The 25,245-nt window shown below is 36.7% G+C and overlaps 1 protein-coding gene across 4 annotated transcripts in view; it reads right to left on the reverse strand.

Annotated features, from left to right (window-relative positions):
• Positions 1-25,245, reverse strand: part of SLC10A7 (solute carrier family 10 member 7) — a 252,019-nt gene that overhangs the window by 219,032 nt on the left and 7,742 nt on the right. For 2 of the 4 annotated variants that reach the window (XM_029234967.1, XM_029234966.1), the window contains exons 3-4: positions 20,240-20,376; positions 14,712-14,787 (exon numbers count right to left, since the gene is read on the reverse strand). In XM_029234967.1, coding sequence (XP_029090800.1) covers positions 14,712-14,787; positions 20,240-20,376 — 213 coding nt within the window. Of the gene's footprint in view, positions 1-14,711; positions 14,788-20,239; positions 20,377-24,711; positions 25,125-25,245 lie in introns of those variants that run through there. The other 2 variants (XM_029234968.1, XM_029234969.1) reach the window with 2 other exon arrangements.

The following is a 25,245-nucleotide window of genomic DNA, read 5'->3' on the forward strand; positions in this document are numbered from 1 at the left end:
AAAGGTCCCATTCAGCTACTAAAATGTCTGTGTATGTTTTTCATCACTTAGTAGGTTTGAAAATGCAAGATCAACCCTATAGAAGTCTTTTATTCCCTTCCAGGCCAGATCAACCATATAAAAGTCTTTCATTCCCTTCCAAGCACTAGGAATCTTGTATTTCCTTCTAGGCATTATGCCAGCCATTTTGGAGGCTGCCACCATGTAAGTGGCTATGCCTGCTGATGCTCAGACAAAGCAGGACAGGTGTGAATGACAGAGAAAAGTAGAAATATTACAAGAGACAGCCAATTATGTATCCTGATTTTTTACAAAACTTTATGATTTTTCTATAAAAGTTTATTTAACATACAACAAAGTAAAACTAGGTATCAGATATTACTTTAATAAGACATTTAAATGAAGACACTGATAGGGCTAGATTTAAAGTCCTTCAAGAATATTAATCTATTCAAATATATTTACTGTGGCCCCAGTACATGCCAAATGCTGCAACAGACACAGAGGACACAACTGTGAATAAGAAATACACATTTCTGTCATCTCATGACGACAGTGAGATACACAGGCATTTACAATACTCTGTGCTATACGTGCCTTGATGGGGTCAGTACCACAGAGCCCTGGTAGAGAGATGGGAAAGCTTCCTCAAGGGAGGCTTGCAGTCAAGTGGGAAAGTCAATACCTATACAACTTCTTAGTGTTTTACCTAACTCCATTTTTTTTTTTTTCTAACTACTGGCTTTTTGGTCTACTCGTAGATCAACCCTTATTCTTCTTACCTAAGTAGTTCAGGCACTAAGTCACGTGTAGATGGAGAGCCTTTAGTACCATGGGTCCTATCTACCTCCAGTGTTAACTCAGAGCCTAGTATTGAAGGGGAGACTAGGAGCACAGGCATTGAAAGAGAAGCGCCTGGGTTTACATCCTTGCTCTTCCTCTTTTGCGCTACATAACCCTGCACAAGTTTCTTAATCTCTTTTTGCGTCAGTGTTCTCATCTATAAAATGGAGATAATAATAATAATAGTACCTAGCTCAAAAGGTTGTTAAAAGGCTTAAAGGAGTTAATATATAATATAAAGCACTGAGAACAAGGATTGACACATATCATGAGCTATAAACGCACTGGGATGTTATTATTTTGATGGCAAGACCTTACTGTGAGTGCAGTTATCTCTTGCTGTGTGGGTCAGCAGCTAAATAAATCAATCAACTTAGGGCAGAGGAATTGCCCAAAGTTAAGAGTGCTTCCCGGAATTGTGCGTTGTTGCCGTTCTGTGTCATTCCATTGTCCTGCTGTGCCCTTATTTTCTTTTCCAGGTCAGAAAGTGGGAAAGCGTAGAAAAACGTTAGCAGTTCTTCACATGTCTAAGAGGCTTTGTAAAACCTGAGGTCAAGCTTCTTCCATCCAGTAAAAGGCTCCTTTAATTAAACAAACAAGCTTCTAACTCAATTAACTTCTTTCCTCTTTCTATATTGACAATGAATTTATAATGAACTGCGCCTGAAGTTGTAAAACTTCATCAACCACAGGCAAATTGTTTCTTGAAGTAGGTTCGTTTTTTACCCTCAGAAGTATTTCAAACGCAACTTGAAAATAAAATTTTTTTCAAGAGAGCTACATAATCCTCCAACAAAAATTTCATTTTTGGTTATCCATAAAAAGATAACGATATCAAACCAACAGAATTCATGTGTCTCTTTATAAACTACTTGAGCACAGTAGATCTGTTTTAATTTTAATGCCAGCTTCCATTTTTCATATGAAAATGTGACTATGTATCTCACATTTAACAGCAAGTGTGCAAGCACACAGCAAAATAATTGGTAATTAAAACTATCTGGGAACTGGAAACATCAAACGTTGGAGGAACTAAAAGAATAACGCATGTCAGCAACTCCATTGCATAAATGCAATGAGTGTCCACAATGGCTTATTTTGACAAGGACTTAACATAAACTCAAACAAGAATTAAGGCATATCAGTCCCTGCTGTCCTTGATAAGGAGGGCCACAAAAGTTGAAAAGCATTTTTCACAGGCTAACTCATTATGCACTTAAAAAAAAGATTAGTATGTATAAATATATAAATACACTTTGCCTCATATAGTTTCTCAGACTGGTTTTCAGAATTAAAGTACCACGGTCTCCCTATTTGAAAAACTATACCATTGTCAAACATGAACTTAATGTAACTGTAATAAGACTGGAAGTTTGTAATAACACTGTCACTGAGTCCAGATCTAAAGGACTGTTTAATGAGAAACACTATGGAGCATAAACTCTGAAAACTTCCCATAAATAAGCGCTCTTAATGGGATCTAAAATGTACGTACATCAATGAGAAAATATGTCTAATCTAGATAGAACATTGTTCAATTCTATCCCACTTTATTCTGGCACAGTAAATACAAAAAGATACTTGAAGGAGAGATTGAGAACATATACTTATGAAAATTACTGCAGTGTTAAGTGACCTTACATTGTTCTGAACAACTCTGCTGGGACCATCGCGTGACTAAGAGTCATACAAAGCTAGAGTCATTCTCTAGCTTCCCCAATCCTTTGCCATTTTTATTATGGATAGTCTAGTACCGCATTAAAGGGATACAAAGAAAAGCAGTTCCTGCCAAGAAAAGTCAAAAATTGATTAAAGAGCCCAATACATGCAAAAGTATCTGATTAAGGGTACAAAAACAGTCTCTCCTGTGGAAGGAAAAAAAAGATTAATATTTCTGCCCGGGCATCTGCAAGGCTTCTTACGAGGGAAATGATTATTTGAGCTGGGCCTCTGACTGATGGGCAGGACTTCCACCAGCAGATACTGGAAGATGAGGAGGTCTCTATTATAGAGCAGACTGGTCAAGTGAACTGATCCCAAGCAGCAGAAGACTTTCTCAGAAACACAAAGTTCTCACACTGGTCTGAGGGCCAACACCAAAGGAACTGTCTGCAAGTAACAGGAGGCCAGGAATCTCCTTGAGAATAGACCAAAGGCTAGAAATTCTGTCCAGAGGATCAGGGGAGCTGACTCAGGAGGAAATATAGGTGGCACGTTTCCACTACAGTTTAGGGTTGTGTTTTTCAAACTGTAGTTCCCAAAACCAATTAGTAAATTGGCATTTATTTTACAGAATGAAAGAAAGTGAAGTAAAAGGAAGGGAAGGAAAGGAGAAAGGTGGAGGAGGAGGGGGAAGGGAAGAAGACAAGAGAGGAGAGGAGAGAGTGAATTACACATAGAGTACCTTTTCAGTTTCTAGCTGTGGATTGTGTTTTTTTTAAAAAAATGGAAATCACTCATTTAAAGGGCCCTTCAGGTCTAATCCTGGCACTTGATTAGAACGCAGCTCAGTCTCACTCAATATATTCAGACCATTAGTTTGGGTCTAAGTGTTCTTGGTCATGAATAATTGACTTAAAAAATCTTCCTGCACTAAGCAAGATGTTCTCATTAGATACTTAGAAGACACAGTCTGATGTCTTCATAAAGCAAGTAAAGTTTAAAAGAGTCATTTCCAAAGTTCATAGCAATGCAGTAAAGATTATGCTTGTTTCCTTTAGACTGACAGATGCTAAGCATCTTCGTATGAAAGATACATGGATAATGTAATGCTCTGTTACAAAGCGGATAATCTCATAGGGAGAAGAAATTGAGAAAGCATAAAGATCTACAATTAACACAATAAAGTAGATCATATTTCACCAAGAAGTAAACAGCTTAAAATGACAGATTACCTCCTCTCATTTATATAAGTCCTTATATATTTTTTCCCAAAGTATATTCATCTAAAACAACCCTGCCTACATACAACTGATTAAAAAGCTGAAAAAGAGAATACCCAAGATCACAGAGCTAGTTAGCGATGGGGCCAAGAGAAGAAACTAAGTCTTCTCAGGTTTAATTTATTAGTATTACCATAATTCCATGGTTTAATAAATTATTGAGAATAAGTCTCCTTTTTCAATAGTAACAACTTTATAAACACATACAAATATATATGTAACTAGCATGTAGTCAATGCACAGATAAGCCAAAGAACCTAAAAAAGGTGCTTGCCCAGAATTTGGAAATGAAGGTATAAATAATCAAATTCTCTATAACGAGATACAACAAATGTGAACATTAATCAAATAAGATTAACTAAGAAAAAAGTGATGAGTGTGCTGTTGTTTAGACTAGTGTTTCCTCAAAATCACTAATGGACCCAGGGTACCTCCCTAAAAAAGGAAGTTTGATTATTAAAATGTAACTAATAGAAATAAACCAAATTATTGAAAAATGTTTTATGTTAGTCATAATATATGCAGACAATCTGACATCGAAAAAGAATTAGATAACAAATGTCCAATGTTTACGAAGAATTGTTCAAAGGACACATGGTACCTGATTGTTTCTGTGGTCTGTTTGTTTGTTAGTTACAATGGAACCCGGGGTGGTTTTCCAGGCCTTACAGTTTAGAGGAAACATCCTGCAGGTCTGTTCAGTCCTCTTTATCTGGTTCTAAATTCCCAAAGCAATCTTTCCATAAGTAACTTGACTTCCCGTGCCCTTTAGTTCCCAGAGGGGGTAATCTCAGATATCTGACATGAATATTCCATGTTATGGTAAGAAATATTTATACAAAAATGTTGAGGATCTATAATAAAAAGTAATAAACCGGGATTACCCAGTTTGTTAAATTTATTTAGACACCTGCCATCTTGTAAACTTATTTAAACACCAACCTTCTTATATTGCAATTTACTGTTTATGCTTTATATCACTTACTCAACTGAAAATTCTATGAAGGTACGATATATAGGAAGCTATAGTAAGTACTCAACATATATTTTTGAATGAATGAATGAACAGAGTAAATGAATAGACTTAGATCAAACTTTGAGGAAGCAATGATAATGACTCAGAAAACTAGGTGATTTCATCAGTGACAAACCTCTACAATGAGGATAACGCTGATGCTTGCTTGATACGTGCCCTCACAATTTATAAGTACTTCTGCATATGATTTCATGAGATCCTTGTAAGCAATTTTATGAAATAAGGATGCAAAGACTATTGATCCTCAGATGAGAAAACCAAGGCTCAGAAAGGTCCAGGGCTTACCTGGTGACCACTCAGACCACTAGGTGAGTGATGGCAAAAGCAGGAATCAAACACCTGCTTGGATTTCCTGGCAAGTGTATCCTTTGCTAAAAGGTCAGGTGGCCTAGCAGCTCAGGTGTGATGCTGCACCCAGCATGTTAAGCTGGTGCTGTTTAAATACTTCTCACCCAAGATCAGGACTTGTCCTTATGTCTGAGGCAGAGTTGGACCCAAAGGTGGGGGTCAAATGACTTCAGCTGTAGAAAGAAGGGCTCGGAAACAGGAATCTGGCGATGCTGAACAAGGTGTTTTCAAGATCAAGTCCCTGCAAGACACTCCCATTCAGATGGGAAAGGAGCCAGGTAAGAAGAAAAGGAGTGATGAGAAACATAGGAAGAGAATTAGGAGAGAAGAGGGTCAGAGAAGCAAAAGGAAGTTGGAAGCAAGTAGGCGTGGTGTCACAGGTTGAAGTCAGGTCATGAAGGATGAGAACGGGACACTGGATTTGGTGAACAGACATCACTGCCGGCCACTGAGAGGACCCATTTGGTTGGAGTGGTAGAAACAGAAGACAATTTGAGAGGCTTTAAGGGGTTAAATGAGAGAATTCTAAGTTACACACAAAAATCTTGGGAAATCTAGGTATGTTTCAAGCCAGTTTTATAGCAGCTTCAAACAAACCCAGTCAACTCTTTTGAGGGCTCCTAAGAATGCTAACCCAATCCAGATAATGAGACTAAAGTTAAAAGGTAGAAATGGAAGACTAGTAGGGATATGGAATTTCTTGCTGCTATTACTTCCTTTCTTTCATCTATCAAAGAGGAAAAACTGGAGCTTCCCTGGTGGCGCAGTGGTTGAGAGTCTGCCTGCTGATGCAGGGGACACAGGTTCGTGCCCCAGTCCGGGAAGATCCCACATGCCGCGGAGCGGCTGGGCCCGTGAGCCATGGCCGCTGAGCCTGTGCGTCCGGAGCCTGTGCTCCGCAACAGGAGAGGCCACAACAATGAGAGGCCCGCGCGTACCACTAAAAAAAAAAAAAAAAAAAAAAAGAGGAAAAACTGTTACCATTTTTCTGAGAGCACAGGAGGCTGGAGGGTAGAAAGTACACATAGGCCAGCTTGCAAGAGGGCTCAACACTGACAGGCTTTTCAGGCTGTACAAGATTGCTCCAGGAGGCCAGTTAACTCCCACTGCAAGCAAAAGCAGTGACCAATCCCATTTAACAGGAGAGAAATGCAAGGTACACAAAAGTCCAGTGATGGCTGAAGCTGAGACAGTGACTGACAGATCAGATTTCCTTCTCACTTCAAGTCCTCTCTCTGCTGATCAGATCTACTCTAAATGCCTTTATAAATGTTTCAGTGAATCTTATCTTCATGCATTGGATTAGCAAGATCAACTCCCCACTGATAATGCAAAATAACCCTGAAATGTTTCATGCCTTGCTGATCAGCCAGAAATTGAACTTTCAGTCTTCATTTGGACTGTGACGATCTTGATCTTTCACCTCTAGCAAAAATCTTCTCATAGCTATAATTTTAAAGTTCGTAATGAGTGCTTCATTTGCTTTCCAAGCAGATAGAACACATTTTTTAAATACACTCAGACTGCCATGACCTTTGTCAATGACTTAAAGAGTTCACCACATGTAATAATTTTCTTTGCTCGGGAGACATTCTTAAGTTTTCTTTGAAGAGATTTGGGCAATAACTCCATCGATGAAATTAAGCGCATGTGCGCACACACACACATTTTCAACTTGTCACCTTTCTACCATACCTGAAATCAAAACTTTTCCTTAAAATGTACTTGGAATTCTGCATGACTACCAAAGGGTTCTAAAATCCTTCAGCCTGTTAACTAAAACACAATAAAAACGTCAGCTAAATCTGTTTACACTAAAAGCAACACACCATCTTAACTCTAGACTAAGCAAGAGGACAGCTTAATGCCTACAGGAAGCAACCACAGTCCACATCCCCAAATGGAACTTCTGGCTGCCCTACACAGCTGAATGAGACTGAACTCACTTGGGGTACATTTTGGTTTTTTTCTACACTAAGAAAAAAAACAATGATTTTAATGATATGGGCCAATGTAAAGCCATTCTACTCTGTTTTGCCTACTTTTGTGAGGTTTTTAATATGAAATAGAGGTTTTGAATAGTGTAACATGACACTGAATGTAGGCTTCTTGAAGGCAGGCCCCAGATCTTACTCTCCTTTTTTATTCCCTACGGTAAAAGGCAGTGTCTACATAAAGTGGGTGCTAAACTACTGTTGACTAGTACATTCTATTTCTAAAGCTGGATGGTGGGCACAGTGGTGTTTATTATTATGCTTTAAAATGGATATATGTGTGTTTTTTATAGATATGATATTTCATAATTTTTAAAAAGAGGGAGAATCCTGAGGCCTATCCACTACACATTCTAATTCAATAGGTCTAAAGTGGAGATAAGGGATTTTTTTTTTCTAATCACCCCAGGTAACGCAGATGTGGGCGATCTATAGAATTCACTTTGAGAAAAACAACAACAAAAAAATAAATAAACAGACCAACATAAATAACATGCCTGTTATCAGTACACTGCTATTAGTGGTGAAGGTGTTTTACTTTCCTGGTTCAAATCATCAGGCTCAGACTTAAACACAGAGAACATAGTATTTAGCATAAAATATTACCCTCAGATATGCCTGGAAATTCCTTCCTAACTTGCTCTGATTTTCCTCTATTATAATTCTTAATGCTTTTGCTTTCCTTTTCTTTTTTCCTTCAGATATTTGAAGATAGAAATCCTTAATTACATTTCTCTCCTACTTAGTTTATTGCCCAGACTAACAAAATCTTACAAAGTTATACAGCTTCGCAACTTTACTTGGAAATTAAGACCTCATATTTACTTCATATTTTGAGGAAGGGCTTTTAGCTGAATCCTTCCGTATCTCAGTTTGCAAAAAAAGAAATAGAGGTAAAAGGAGACAGTGCATCTTTTCCCAAACCCTACCTCTCTTGCTTTTTCATTAAACAACAGTATAAGTATCAAATGAAATAAAAATACCTCTATAACAACAACACAAAAACCACATGATACCTTCTCTCCAAACTTAGGGAAATAATTTTCCAGTTTTTTTTTTTTTAAGAAACGCCTTTTATAAAAGAAATCCCTGTGGTAGTTACTATAACGCAGAAGTTACTTGAATTTAAGCACAATGATTTTCTTAGCAAATCTCATAAAGTTTAAAACCTATGTAAGGCTTTTGGAAAAAAAATCATGTCTTTTACCACCTAACATTACATTTGGAACAGAACTGTATACAGTTTTAAACAAAAAATATGTGTTTATACTATGTCTCCCATGTTAGAATAAAAAACATTTTGACCTATCTTCTTTTTTATACTTGGCAATGTAATTAGGACAGACAGACACACACACACACACACACACACACATACACACTACCATTATCGCCACCAATCAAACCATGTCAACATCATACACTACAATCCTGCAGGTTTGAAAAATTGCATTTAAAACACTGGAATGAATAAATAACAATCACAAAAACCAACCTAACCAAGTTTCCAATACTTAATTGAAAGTAGTTTAAAATTTAAAAGCCACGAAATAAGACTGCCAGTCAGCTATAACCTCAAACAGTCTCACTTTAATACCTAAAGGATATGCTGGCATTCCAGTGTACATGCATTGTTATGCACATACATTGAGTTCCCTCTGCTCCTAAAAATGATTATAAATTTTAATTGGCTCACTGAAACAAAAACAATCTAAGTTATAAAAACAGAAATTGTTTTTTAACTTTAACAAAAAGTAAAAAGGCTATTCTCACCAAAGTACAAGATGTGAGTTTAAGGGATGCAATAACTTTCAATCCATGACAAAAACCTTTCAGTAACCAACAGTTTTATGGAAAAAAGCATTTACAATGAGAGGTATATAAGTAACAGAAAAAAAAAATTCCTTCTAAGTTATACAACAACTTTACAAAATAAAATGAAGAGAATCATTTCAAATGACACTATTGTATCTGCATATGTCCCCAAAATCATTAAATACAAATATGCTACACAGTCGCACATTTTAACATACGAGAGCATATGCTAAACATGTGTACAGGTATTAAAAGATGTATATATAAGTGTTTGAGAGCATAAACTCAATGTCAATAAGTTTAATAACACAAAATCTGGAAAGAAAAAAGTTTTCTTACATGTATAAACACTGCAAAGAATGGTCAGCTGGAAAGAACAGTGTAACATGGAAATGTGCCCCAGTAATTTTCCCCCCATGCTAAAATCCATGTGGGTACATAGCCGCTGTGTGTGAGACAGAGCAGAGAACCACGGTGAAGCAGAATCGAAACCTTCACCTAATGGCTCCTGACACTGCACTCAGCTTTTGGATCTTTTCATTTACATGCACCAAAAAATTTATTTTCTATCCTTAGTTTTTTCCGATATATGATACAAAAGATTAATCTTCCCTTACATTTATTTCAACAAAAGCCTATATTCGGTTACCTTATAACAGTATTTTAGAAAACCATGAAACTTAAAATTATCTAGTATTTTTACCTACAGATCATTTTCTTCCATAATCTGACATAAATATAAAATAGTCTATTCACTGCACATCGGAAGTCATGACCAAAATGGACTTTGAAAGCTTCATTTCTGAAGCTCAATGTTCAATATTTATGAAAAATTGTGTCTTATTCCCCAGGACTTCAAAAACGCTTGACAGGGCTTCCCTGGTGGCACAGTGGTTAAGAATCCACCTGCCAATGCAGGGGACACAGGTTCAAGCCCTAGTGCGGGAAGATCCCACATGCTGCAGAGCAACTAAGTCCCTGTGCCACAACTACTGAGCCTGCACTCTAGAGCCTGCGAGCCACAACTACTGAGCCCGCGTGCCTAGAGCCTGTGCTCCGCAACAAGAGAAGCCACCACAATGAGAAGCCTGCACACCACAACAAAGAGTAGCCCCCGCTCGCTGCAACTAAAGAAAGCCAGCGTGCAGCAACAAAGACCCAACGCAGCCAAAAATAAAAATAAATAAATAAAAAAAATTTTTTAAATGACAATCATGAAGCTGCACAATATAAACATTTAAAGAACTAGACCAATGATGCTAGAAAGCAAAGGAGATGTTCATAAATTCAGCATTATTAACATGCAACATTAATGTAAATAATTTAAATATCTACTGGGGAATGAACGTGTAGATACAATTTCAAATGTTATATGTTGATGTCAAGAAAATGAGTGAACTTTGAACTTCTGCCAAAAGTCATTTGAGAAAGAAAAGTTTTTTAAGGGAATCACATTAGAAAGAAAGAGATAAATGACACCTTTAAACCAATTACCATTAGTCTCAGATATACCACAGGAGACCCTTTCCTCAAATTCTTTCAAGGCAATAGAAAGATAATCATAGCAGGTGCTAATCCAAGACTCCAATAACTTCTCTACCTCACTAATTATGTGGCAACTGAAAGAATTACTTGGCACACTGAAATGCTGGTCAAATCCAACTATCAGCCAACTCCATTCCTACACCGAGAAGTTAAACGTGGCTTAGAGAAAACACGCATCCATGATGCCTGGCTTCACTTTAAATGCATGGCTTGGTTTCAGCTGGGTCCTTGGTGCTGCCTGGCAATGCTACCATCTTCTCCAGTTGACTCACTCTCCCCATCTACACGGCAATTCCGCATTTTCTCCTCTCATCGCGAACATTAATAGCACTTACCCCCATCACCACTCTGCTGCTGAGAAAAAATGAAAGCCACCAGAAAAAACTCCCAAGTGTACCCCTTCTACCCATCTACGTGGATCTATAGCCAAGCACCCTGCCTTCCCTCTTGTTATTATGAACAAATGGTCCAAGCTCCTACTGAAGCTCGTACAACCCAATACCATTGTCTCCCACTTGATCAAATAAACTACTCCAGCACTCTCTCTTAAATCCACAGCTTGCTCTCTGCTGTACGATTTTCATCATGATAGAAATACACTGTCTTTTCTGCATTAAAAAAATATATCTTGAGCCCGCGTCCCTCTCTAAACATAGTCCCATTTCTCTATTCCCTTTTATCACAAAGGACCTCATAACAATGGTCTAGACCTCCTCTCTCTAATTCTTCTCTTCCTGTTTGCCTTGAACCCGCTCTACAAGCTTTTGCCCCCACGCTCCAACAAAACCACCCTGGTCAAGGTTACCAGTAACCTCCACATACCTTAATTCAATGGTCAATTCTCGGAATTCATCTTACACAACTCACTTCAGCAGAATTTGATACCGCTCATCATACCCTCCTCCTTCAAACCCCTTCTTCACCTGGCTTCCAGGATACCATGCTCTCTTGTATTTTTCTTCAGTCTCACTAATTATACTCTCTGTTGCCTTTGCTGGTTATTCCTCATTGTCCTGACCTCTTAATGTTGGAGGGTTCCTGGACTCAGTCCTTGAACCTCGCTCTTTTCTATCTATGCTCTCTCCCTAAGGAATCTCATCCTCAATCTTGGCTTTAAATACAATTTATTCACTGATGACTCCCTAATTTATGTCTCCAGGTTTAGGCCACTCCCTCACCTCTCAACCCCTGTAACTCTAATTGCTCACTGACATTTTCGTTTGGATATGTAATAGGCATCTTGACACATCAAAAAAATAAGCTCTTGATCTTTACCATATGGCTGACATTACAAGTGTTCATCAACGTCCAGCTCCCCTCCCCTTCAGGGCACAGGAATGACAACCCATGATAAGACCATATGACTTGTTCTGGCCAATGTAATGTGAGCAGAAGTGCCAAATGTCATTTCCAGCCTGGACATGATAAGCCCATTGTGATTCTCCAATCTCTCTCTTTCCGTGCTGTGGCAACTGAAAATGTTTTGTGTTCCATCCAGATGGGGTACTTCAAGACGTGGAGCCAACCAGGCTTCCTTAGTGATGGCAAAGACCTTCCCACTGACCAACATGGAACAGGTACCATTAACAAGAAATAAACTTATATGCTTAACAAGCCATTGAGATTTTGGAGTTCTTAGTTATCACAGTATAGCCTTGCCTACCCAGACTAAATACCCCCCAAAAGCTGCTCTCACATAGTGGTCTTTTCTATCTCAGCAAACTCCAACCTTTTAGCTGCTCAGTCAAAAACCCTGAAGTCATTCTTGACCCCTTTCTTTCTCTCATACCCCACATCCAATTAATCAGCATACCCTGCGCCTTCAAAATACATACAGAACCCAACCACCCTTTACTTCTTCCACTACCACTCTGCTCTTCAAAAGACACTGATAAGAACATGAAAAGACAAACACAAACTGGGAGAAAACACTTTAAAAGCATATAGATAAAATGAAGGGCTTGTATCCAGAATATATAAAACTCTCCAAGCTCATCAATAAGAAAACAAAACACCCAATTTTTTAAAAAACAAAATTTTAATAGACATTTCCCCAAGAAAGGCATGGATAGCAAATAAACACATGGAAAGATAAGAATGCTCACCACTATTAGTCACTGGAAAATGCAAATTAAATTAAAACCACAATGAGATACAACTACATACATATTAGAATGGCTAAAATTAAAAAGAATGACAATACCAAGTATTGATGAGATGTAGAACACAGCAATTCTCATATATTGCTATTTAAAATGTAAAATGATACAACCACTTTGGAAAATATTTTGGCAATTTCTCAAAAGTTAAACATACACTGGTGGTAAAAGAAGAGTGTTTATATATTGACAGATATGGTCCACTCCAGAAGCTGTTTATAGATGACTTATATTTATTGGTGATTCTTCCCTTGGCTGAAAGGTGCTAAAACATACACCTATTAGATGATCCAGCCATTCCACTCCTAAGTATTCTCAAAAGAAAGAAAGTATATGTCCACTTAAAGATTTGTACACAAACGTTCATAGCCCAAAAGTGGAAACTGCCCAAATGTCCATCACCAAGTGAATGGATAGTCAAATTGTGGCATATTCATACAAAATACTACTATTCAGCAATAAAAAGGACTGAATTACTAATACACACAATATAGATGAATCTCAAAATAATTATGCTGAGTAAGAGAAGAAAAGGAAAAAAAAAGGAGTACACACTGTGTGATTCCGTTACAGTAAGTCCCCTACATACAAACGAGTTCCATTCCAAGAGCGCATTCGTAAGTCCATTTGTTTGTAAGTCCAACAAAGTTAGCCTAGGTACCCAACTAACACAATCAGCTATATAGTACTGTACTGTAATAGGTTTATGATACTTTTCACACAAATAGTACATAAAAAACAAACACAAAAAATGGAAAACATTTTTAATTTACACTACAGTACCTTGAAAAGTACAATAGTACAACAGCTGGCACACAGGGGTTGGCATCGAGTAAACAGGCAAGAAGAGTTACTGACTGGAGGAGGGAGAGGAGGTGGGAAAGGATAGAGCTGTCAGTGATAGGAGATGGAGAGCAAGGTGCAATTTCACTCATGCCTGACATCGATGGAACACACGTTCGCATCTTTGAAAGTTCGCAACTTGAAGGTTCGTATGTAGGGGACTTACTGTATATAAAACTCTAGAAAATGCAAACATCTATAGTAACAGAAAACAGATCAGAGGTTTCCTGGGGAAGACAACAGGAGGGAGGGATTACAAAGCGGTGCAAGGAAACTTTTGAGGGTGATGAACACGTTCACTATCTCAATTGTGTTGATGATTTCCCAATGCATACATATGTCAAAATGCTAAATTGTTTTAATTTGTTCAGCTTATTGTATGTCGATGATACTTCAATTAACTTTTTTGTAAAAGGAATATAGCAGGTACTGAATAAAGTGAATAAAGATGAAAACAGATGCAAAGAAAGCAAAATCCTAAGAACGAATTGCAGTGGGAACATTTATATCCTCCCTCATTCTATAGTATTCTTTTCTGAATGATGAAATATTAGTGGAAAAGGAGGAATAAGCTATTACAAAGCAGAGTCCCTCAGTATAAAGTCGTAGGGTCTTTCAGCCAAGAAAAACCACCTATAAGTAGCTCCCGAAATGGACAACTGCCACCCCAATATACAAGCACTCTTCTTTGGCCACAGTTTCCTAGTAGTTGAATAATTTCTTTGAACTCATCTTAGAAACCTGGCCTAATTTCTCCTTTTTTATATCATCTTCATTTGCCATTAAACTTATATTGACCCTTTTCCCATGAATTAATTTGCTACAAATTTTTTAAGAACTAAGGAATGGCCATGGCAGGTGTCCTCAGTTGATGAGTCTTGGATGTAAAAGTCCCTTGCCTTGGACTCACTGTCTTCTGTCTCCTCATTTCCCACTGAGGTAGAAAAATCACCATCTCTATTTCATTCACCTCCCTTGCTCTTCTCTTTGAAATCCTAAATTTCATTCATTATTGTCAATTTTAGCATAATCCTAAACATGAATTCACCCACTTCTTTCATAAGCTGCTATGGTTATATGTTTTCTGTGACATGACTCCATCATAGAATAGAATAGAATAAAATAAAATATAAAATAAGAGCATAGCACCCACTTATGTTTAAACAAAGTTAGCCCTGTGACTTACCTCATTTCCACCAACTGCCTTGGTTAAAATCACTGCAGAAGACACAGGGGGAGGCATGCAACCTACTGTCTGCAACCTGAAAAAGAAAAAAATAAGCAACTATAAGTAGGCTTTTGTTTTCAATTATAAATAGTTTTCACTACATTCATTCTAAAATAGCAGAGCTGAGTAAATGAAAATAGGAGAATGTTTACTGATGCACATGCCCTTTTGAGTTTAGACAATTCTATATGAGGCAACGTGGCTTAATAGAAGCTCTCACTCCATTCCACAGACTTGGGTGATTTTATTTTTTAAATTATTTAAGGTCTTATACAATTCAAAAAACAGTCAGGTTATGGTGAGTGTAGTCACTGAAAGATAACCAAAATGGTTAATCATTTGGCAAGTGTATATAGTCAGTTATTTTCAGGTATCTTTTCCTTACATTTTTTATAGGAAGGTTTTTGGCAAAAATAAAACTTTAAAACCTCTTGCAGATTCTTTTCCACATAACAGCAATTCTCAAACTTTCATCTCATAAAAGACATTTTCATGCTGTTGTAATACCATTATAAAAATAGGCATGACACAATCATGTACTTCTTAGATTCAGACCCTATAGTAAATTCTAGTGTCTATTCTAAATTTGGTTTTTATTAAACTATGTGTATACTCCCAAGATCGTGACAAGAATTCTATTCTCTTAGTTTAGAATAGAAAACACATTGCATGACAAGCAAATGAAATTATGAGTAGTAAATCCAAGTATTAAAGATAAAAAACATTCCTCAGCATTCATACAGAATATATATTCTGGGGACAAAGTCCAACTGAAGTGGAAAGTTTATACAAGGAATCAAGGACACAGAGTATCTGACTAATATTTTGAATGTAGGACCACAGGTCATTTTTATTCACTTTTGTAATAATATATTGTCTAATATTTATGCAATGAATTTATATTGGCTCTGAAGTAAGAAAAAATAAAAAGTTTTCATTAATTTTTGACTGAAAACTTAAGAAAAAACCTTATAGGGAACTTCCAGTTCAATTCACTTTAACATGGTCTTCTTTTAAGGTCTGTTTTCCCAAGTGATGCTGAAGTAGTCTGTCTGATTATGAATTCCCAATCTCTGAGCCTTCCTTGTAATCATTACCATCAACATCACTAATATTACTGAGATTTTACCATCTGTAGTAGATACTGTTCTAGACACTTTACTCATTTATCCCTCACAAGTATTTAAGATAAATACTGTTATTATTCTCATTTTTACAAAAACTGAAGTTAAGACAGGAGTTAAATATATGACCAAACTCACAAAATCACCTATCTTGGGTTAAACTTTTATTCTGTAATCCAGGGCCAAAGCCTTACCAAGGCCACCCCTCCAGGCTCTCTGCCTTCTGGCTTCTCTACCACCAATACAAGGAACAGGTCCTCTCAGGTATTTTCAATCGAACTTTTTCAAACTTTCCCTCTCATCTGGCCTCTTCCCCTCTATGTACAAAGAAGGAGAGTTCTCCGTATCTTAAAAAAAAAATCTCTAAGATATATACTGAATACATATACTTTCTACAGGTAGGACACTACACAAGGGTATAAAAAAAAGTATAAGACATCATTCCTGCCTTCAAGGAGGCAGAATATTCAACACACAAATGTAGATAACTAACCTCAAAATTAGTACTGTTGCCTCCTCAGGATGTAATAATACTTTTTCCACTGTGGCTCACTGTTGTGCTCTACCTCCAAGACCCCAAAGCTCATTCTCTCTTTACTCCCCTGGAATCTGACTTATGCCCCTTCTAGTAAACGCAGTAACCTTATAAGTAACCAGCAATCTCCCAATCACCAAATCCAACATCCTTTTCCCTGTATTCATTCTCCTTTCCTCCTTGCTTCTCAAAGCACTCTATTCTCTTGGTTGCCATAGTACAGTATCATTCTAATTTATCTCCTGTCTTTTAAACCAGCCCATTCAAGTATTTTCCTGTCTTCTTCTCAATCTTATTTGCAAATCTGAATCTATATGAATACTTACAAATTTCTATTGCTAACCCTAACCTCCATTCCCAAATCCGTAGCTGTCTATGACTGCCACCATAAACAAAACATGTCTAATGTTGAATTTATGTATTTTCTAAGAAATCAATTTTGCCTCTCAATTAACCTATTTCTTCCAATGGGACAGCTGTTTTCCTAATGATCCAGTCTGAAACTTTGGAGTTAAGTGGAGCTCCACTCACTCTTAACAAACCAAACAATCACCACAACCAACTTTCCATTCTTTTCCACGACTATTGTCATCATTCCCCTTCAGATGCTTTTCGCCCAAGTCTGGACATTTCTAAATGCCTACTCAGTGCTCTCTCTACCTTCACTCTTTCCCTTTAACACAGCAAGGTAAGGAGTGTGTGCTCAGAATACATTTATCTCAGTGATTTAAACAGGACCTTGATGTAGAAGTCAGCAATTCCCTCCAGTTAACATACTAAGTGTGTACTCTCAAATTGGGAGGGGAAGGGAGAAAAAGTGAGTGAGGAAGAGCTTTCTCTAAGTGAGGTAGACTAAGTTTGTACTCCGTTAAGTTTAATATCCTGAGCTGAGAATTGTATGCTTTTATTTTTATTTAGCATACTGCGATTACAAACTCTACTCTGCTCTGCTTATATACCCAGGACAATACTACCAGATAATCTTCTTGAATGACCATTTTCTAGCATGTTGTTCTCTTGTTTAGCACATTTAAGAACCCTGCATCATCTACAGATTCAAACTCAAACTCCTCAGCCCAGTAGTTCCAGTCTTGCAACTTGGCCTTAAGGAAGCTTTTTATCTTTGTCTCCCACTAATGCCTCATGTTTGGATTCTCTTCTTTAGTTCACCCTTGCTGAACCTCTTCCCCTTTAATTGATTACACCACTTATCTAACAAACCATATGATGCCCCATTTTATTGGTTACTGTTTCATACATACGTATATATATCCTACATATGCAACTAAACTGGAAGTGCCCTGAATACAATGCAAATGAGTTAGTATCTTCCAATTTCTTGAGTGCTCTCTACAGGGTAGATAGTTGGTAAATACTGGCTCTCTATACGCATCATACCTTGTTGCTCTAAAATCATGTCATCACATTTATGCAGCATTTTATGCTTTCTGGTGAAATTTTATGTTCATTCTCTCAAACTCGACCTGGCCAAAACAGCACTCTTTTTTTCCTGCTCTCGTCCCAACCTATTTCTCCCCCAGCTAAGAAAATGATGCCGCCAATCGGCCAGTGGCTCATACCCCAAATCCAGACTCCTCCCTGTCCTCTCTCCACAACCTATCCACCCATGGATACTGAGAGCTCTAATTTTAATATTTATTATATTTTATATAATATATATAATAAATATATATATATAATAATAAATATAATAAATATATAATATTTATTATATATATTATATTATATATTATATATTATATTTAATATATATTTAATATATCCTCCATACATCCATTCCTTTCTTCTGAGCTGCTCCCTCATCACACTAGCCTCCAACCTGGTTTCCTAGTTTTCTCTCAGGCTCTTCTACTATCTATTCTTCATACAGGAGCTAGAAGAATCATTTGCAAACATAAATCAGAACCATATTACTCTCTCATTTAAATCCCTCCTGTAGCTTCCTGCAGCACTCGAAATAAAAACTGAATGCTTTACAAGCCTACAAGGCTCTGCATGACCAGGATCCTATCCATCTTTCCAACCCCAAGTCACATTATTTGTCCTCTATATCATCAGGCTTTGGCCATCATTGTCACTTTCCTGACCCTAGAAGACACCAGGCTTGTTCCAGTCCTTAAACATTTTGTTTCCTTTACCTAGAACATTCTGCCCCCAGAACTCTGCAGTCTAAATTGATCACCAGCCTGTCCTCTCAACCATTTATATCATACAGTTTTACTTCAGATCACTTATCTCTATCTTGATCATCTATTTACTTATTTATTGACAATCACACCTAGAGTGTCCTTGACGTGCAAAACTAACTTGCCAATTTTGTTCACTGCTGTTTCTCCAATACCTATGATAATTCCTGGCATATAGAAGGAGCTGAATAAATGACTTGAATAAATGAATGAATAAGTGACCTCAATTGATATCCCCACAGCGTTACTAAGCAGGCAATAAAAGTATGATTATCCTCACTTTATACACAGGGAAATTGAGGTTCAAGACTATTCAATGACTTTCCTAAAAGTCACATAGCAACTTAGGGACAAGGTCAGAGTGCAATCTTTAGGCTTTAAGTTCAGTGTTATAGTTGTTATACCATGATGCTAAAATGTGGTTAGTTTTAAACCACTTCAAATAATTTTTAAAAATCATTAAATCCTTTTAACAAACATGGCAACATTTTTAATGGGAGAAAAGACTCTAATAAAAATCTATTGCTCTATTTACAACAGTCAGGACATGGAAACAACCTAAGTGTCCATAGACAGATGAATGGATAAAGAAGATGTGGCACATACATACAATGGAATATTACTCATCCATAAAAAGAAACAAGATTGAGTTATTTGTAGTGAGGTGGTTGGACCTAGAGACTGTCATACAGAGTGAAGTCAGAAAGAGGAAAACAAACACCGTATGCTAACACATATATATGGAATCGAAAAAAAAAAATGGTTCTGAAGAACCTAGGGGCAGGATAGGAATAAAGATGCAGACGTAGAGAATGGACTTGAGGACACGAGGAGGGGGAAGGGTAAGCTGGGACGAAGTGAGAGAGTGGCATGGACATATGTACACTACCAAATGTAAAATAGCTAGCTAGTGGGAAGCAGCTGCATAGCACAGGGAGATCAGCTTGGTGCTTTGTGTCCACCTAGAGGGGTGGGATAGGGAGGGTGGGAGGGAGACGCAAGAGGGAGGAGATATGGGGATATATGTATAGCTGATTCACTTTGCTTTACAGCAGAAACTAACACACCATTGTAAAGCAATTATACTCCAATAAAGATGTTAAAAAAATAAATTAAAAAATAAAATGAAAAAAATCTATTGCTAATTCAATTATCCTATCAAACATAAAACAGAACAAGGGAAAAAGTAAATGTTTGTCCCCTCTATATATTTTTCTTTCCTATGCATTTTAAAAACACATATTATAGTCAGCCAGTATCTGTATACATTTGGTAAGATATAGAACACAAAAGTTAAAGCACCCAATTGACAGCCTACATTACACACATGCACACAGACCTTACATCCTGTAGTGCCTTCCATTTTTCTCCCAACAGAAAATTGTCTCTCCTAGAACCTTATCATTTAGCAAGAGTGTATATTTTAAGATTCTTGTTATAAAATTCTTTAATGCAGTTCCTTAGTGAAACACTATCACTTTAAAGAATAATAATAATGTTAAAAGCGTTTTTATTTCCTTATATGACACATAAGCCCTTTTGTGTACAGTTACCACAGAAATAATAATGTTACTAAAGATACCCCATTAAAAGTGGACCCTTCAAAATATTTAAACATACCCTTTTAAAAGCCATTCATTGATGGGTGTGATTGACAAAAGCTGAAGAAGAAGCCATATTGCTGCTGGGAAGAATGCAAGTGTAAAGATCTGAATAAAAAGATGTAGTTTTATATGCACCAAAGCACTTCTCAGCTCCTGTGAAAATGAAGGACACAAAATAACAAAGGTAAGAAAACTATTTCTGAAGACAGACTGCTACCAAAACAACATCACATGAATTAGGTTTTTTTTTTAATTGAGATATAATTGACATATAACATTATATTAATTTTAGGTATACAACATGAAGATTCATTGTGTATACTGCAAAATGATCACCACAATAAGTCTAGTTAATATCCATCAATGTGGAGTTATTTCAGAGCTAAAATTTTTACCTATAAGCATATGCATAAGAGAAAGACTTTAGGGAAAAAAGAAGTTAAAAAAAAAGTTGTTCATGATAATTATAAAGTATTTTTCTATAAAATTTCTGAAGCATTCTAATTTCTTTCAAATACAGTATACCCCAACAATTCAGATTTGTAAAATTCTGGAACAGGACTAAGCTACCTACCTTTACACTAGTAGAGATTTCAGAATTGTTGATACTGCAAACAAACTATTTAAAACAAAATCTTGTTTAAAAATTTTGGCAGGACCTAGAATTTTAATTAAATTTGACAATTAACCTCTACTCATTACACCAGACCTAGCAAGGCCTCAATTTGGCAAGATGTTACTAAATCTACACACAAATCATAATTTTTAAAAATGTTTTCCCCAACAATATTCTACATTTCAAAAGGGATTTTTTTCCCAAAATCTACTCACTAGATTTCTTTATTAACGTTTACTGAATAGCAGCTCTGTGCCACGCTCTGAGCTTGTCACTTTATGTATGTTATCTCATTTAATCCTGACAACAACCCAGTTAGGAAGATATTATTATCCCTATTGTACTGATGAGGAAATTGAGATTGAGAGTGAAGCCCAGAATCAAACCCATTTCTGGCATTCTATCAAACCCACTCACTCCTGCTTCTCCCACCATGTCACACCGCTGCCCCAGGAGAGAAAAGATTTGCATGAATCATGACACACCAGGCACATATTGTAAGTCTCACAGCTAAAAAGGGATACTTGGTAAACTTTGGGATTTCAATATGTACAAACCAACAAGTGTTTACATTTGAATTTCTTTGAGTTATGTGGTTATTCAGCAAAAATAAAACAAATTCAGAAAGTAGTAGAATATAAAACATGCAGGCAGTCATTAAACACATTCAAAGTTGCCAGAGATTCACTGGTTTATAAACATAGCACTGTCATGTCCCCCACCTCCCTTAGTTCAAGTAAGTCATGAACTAGCCTCAGAGACATTAGCCAAAGTTCATGGTGTAATAAACAGTAAGTTAATGCAGACTCATTCACTGGTCACCACTTTCTGCAATCTGTCTCATCAGTTCCCACCATTAATCTCCCTTCATGTTACACAGCAGTTCCAGTTTAATCACAATATGTCCCTAATGGCATCTATGGAACTTCTGGAAATCTGGGTCTAATGCAGGACAACTGGGAAACACTGTGCAGACTGGAAGCCACACTGGGTCCATGGATCAGAGCTAACATAAAAGGAGCCATCTTTACAATGAAACAGAAATTGCACCCCAGAGAAAACTTGAGCACCAGCAGTTCCAAGAATTCTCAGCAGTCTTGAAACCAAATCTCACGCAAATACACTCAGAGGCATTCTTAAATACCAAATGAATATCAGTGGGTTTTTTATTTTCAAAAAATGAAAATAAAATGATTAGCCAGAAGGCAGTACAAAGGCATTTGCATACACTTCTCATAGGAATATAAAACGCTGTAACTTTTCTGAAAAGTAATTTGGGAGAATATCTCAAGGACTATAATAGGATTCATACTCTTGGACCCCGAAATTTTATGTCTAGGCATTTCTCCTAAGGATATAAAAAGTGGTTACAAGCATTTATATATAGAATTGGTTGATAGTCACAGCATTATCTATTACAGTAAAATCTGGAAACAACTTATATGTCCAAAAGTGAGGAAATAACTAAATAACTTAAGGTAGCAACAGAGTGTTAAGAGCTATTAGAAACTATGTTAAAACTGTGTAGACAAGGATGTAGAAGTTCAGGGTCTCTCCCTACTTAACCAACAGGTGTCTCACTGGCACAGCCTACGTAGACCAACCTAGCAACTCACTCCTTCAGGCGGCAAACATTTATCCAGCACCTGCCTCCTTTCTGGGTACTTGGACTATTTCTCACAACTCAAACTTCACATATCATCTGACCCAGCAACCCTACTTCAAGGAATTAATCCTTCATACATATTCCCAAATGTAGGAAATGACGTATTTTTAGGTTATCCTTTGCAGAATGTTTATAATAGCAAAACCCTATAAGTTACCTAAATGCCATTCAAGAGAAGATGAGGAAAATATATCAAGACACATTCAAAAATGGAATATTTTTCGGCATCCAAAAAGAAACAGGGAGTTTTTTATGTGTTGATATGAAAAAACCTCCAAGATATGTGTTTTGAGTAAAATAAGGTAAGGTGGCAAACGGTATAAAACACCCCAGTTTGACAGGGGCGGGGGGTGATACACATATGTATGTTTTGCATAGAATATCTCCAGAAAGACACACAGAAACTGTTAACATTGGTTGTCTCCAGAGATGAGAACTGAATATTTAGTAGAGGGGTAAAAAGAAGACTTCTCATCGTATATACTTTTGTACCTTTTGATTTATGTTCATAAAAGTAAATAAAATATAAATTATCTTATTTTCAAATATGAAGAAAAATTAAATGAAATATATTACATGGAAAATTACTATTATACACTGTCACGTATTAAAAATAAAATTGTATGTGTGTATGTATGTGTATATTTATGCAAGTATGTGTATACATACATACACATATATACATATATACAATTTTTTAAGTATTTTATTTTTAAAGTAGTCTCTATATAAAAAATGCGTTTAGGGAAAAAAGGGCTAAAATACACACAAATGTTAACAGCAGTTATTTTTATTCTTTCTAATCTTTCTACATGGGGAAAGACTACTTTTGTAATCATGAAAAAAGTTATAAAAAGTAAAATGTAGTTAGAAAACACTAGGTGATCTGAAAAATGACAGTAGAAACAACTGATATTGTATCAAAATAATGGAACAGTAAAGAACCCAGCAAAATGAATCACAAGGGGCCACTATGTTGGGTCCTCAGGGGCTTCTTAACAACAGGGAAATAACAGACATGAAGTGTTTCCAAGAAAGATTTTCAAGACTGTCACAAAAACCCAGTGTTCTATATTTTCTATACCTTCTTCATACAACCTTAAAGATAAAATAAGCTTGCACTGGAAAAGAAAAAGCAAGTAAACACTATAAAATTCAAAATAGTATTATTCCATACATATCCATGTAGAATTGAGGGCCACATACTCAAATAAATACCATCATGAATAACTGAAGAGTTGATTCCACATGACATCTTATTTATTCACATGTAATACAGGTCGAATCCTATTAAAATAAACTTAAGGAGATACTCCACATACCAGGGCCTCACTGACAGCATCAAGAATTGCTTAAAATCAGAGGCTCTGACTGGGACTTAGAAATATTTTCATTACATACCAATTTCCCTCCTAACCCTTATTTGACCTTTATTGGATTTGCTTTCTGAGGGTCAGCCTCATAGCTCTGGGCTGGAAACAAGCGGCAAGAACCTCAAATTTAGAATTTGCTGTATTTATTTCTAAGCTGATGGGATTTTTAAACAATGATCTGTTTAGGAAAATAAAGGAAAGCCGGTATATTCTGGCCTAGTGGGGACCCTTTTCACGCCCTGAGTTTCCTGCTCATCTTTGCTTCTGTCCCGAGCCAAGTACAAGTGCACAAGGTGGCAGTGCCTTGTGGTCACAGGTGCTAAACAGGTACTTGTTTAAATGAGACTGGTCTTGTAACAGTCTCTTAAGTAACAAATCTTCTGAAACTGTAGATTTGAAGTTCGCTAAATATGAAATATATTTCGAATGTGACCTTATTTCGTTTCACTACAACAAAATTTCAGAAACCACTTCAACAGGTATGTCACAAACTAGAAATCAACAGTCATAAAACCGAAGACTTAGCATTAAATCTTTTCAGCATGAAGTATTAACACAGTCCTTTATAACTTTAATAAATGAACAAAACAAATTTTAGAATACACATCATTACATCAATGTATAAGTAATACTACATGAAATGTTCACTATAAATCAAACTTGAGTGGGGCCAATGTAAATGCTTTCAAATAAACGCAAGTTAATTATAACCTACAGTCTCCTGTGCGCAAAAATGCACTGTTCCAGGACCTAACAGGATACAAAAATAGTAGTCCCAGCTGAAATTAGTTTGTTAACTAGAAAACAAATTGTTACAATCTTGTTATTGAAACAAGACTGTTAACTAGAAAACAAATAACAAGAAGTTCACTGCCTCCTAACTTACAACTGTTTGGTTGCCCCGGAAATTAACAGGGCTTAGAGATGGTTTAACATTACAAAATGATGCAATCTAGGGCATCTTAAGTTAAACGGATCTTGAAAATGACTTAACGTTGTATTAGCTTGAAAAGGGCCTTTAATATGGAAGAAGTGGCTTTTATGGCTATTTAGATACCACAATAAAGCACAGGATCAAGGCATTTCAGCGTTAGATCCCAATTAGCTGGATGATTCTGAAGGTTTCCTAGGTGCTTACAGAAGAATTCGGTCCTTAGAGAAATGCTGGTAAGTATGACCTTCTTCCTTCTTCAACTCCTGCATCCCGCAAAGTTGGCTGCTTGACAGAAGAGCATTAAGCAAGAAGCTAAAGGAGTGAGAGAATCAAATCTTGCCAGATTTCCCATGGCATAAAGAACAGCTGTAGCCATTAAGCAGCCACCAGGGGACGTAGTTAGAGCAACGTCCCAAGTAGAGGACTTGGGTAA

This window comes from Monodon monoceros, unplaced genomic scaffold (assembly GCF_005190385.1).
Source record: "Monodon monoceros isolate NGI ecotype Baffin Bay Population unplaced genomic scaffold, NGI_Narwhal_1 Super_Scaffold_20, whole genome shotgun sequence".
NCBI lineage: Eukaryota > Metazoa > Chordata > Mammalia > Artiodactyla > Monodontidae > Monodon > Monodon monoceros.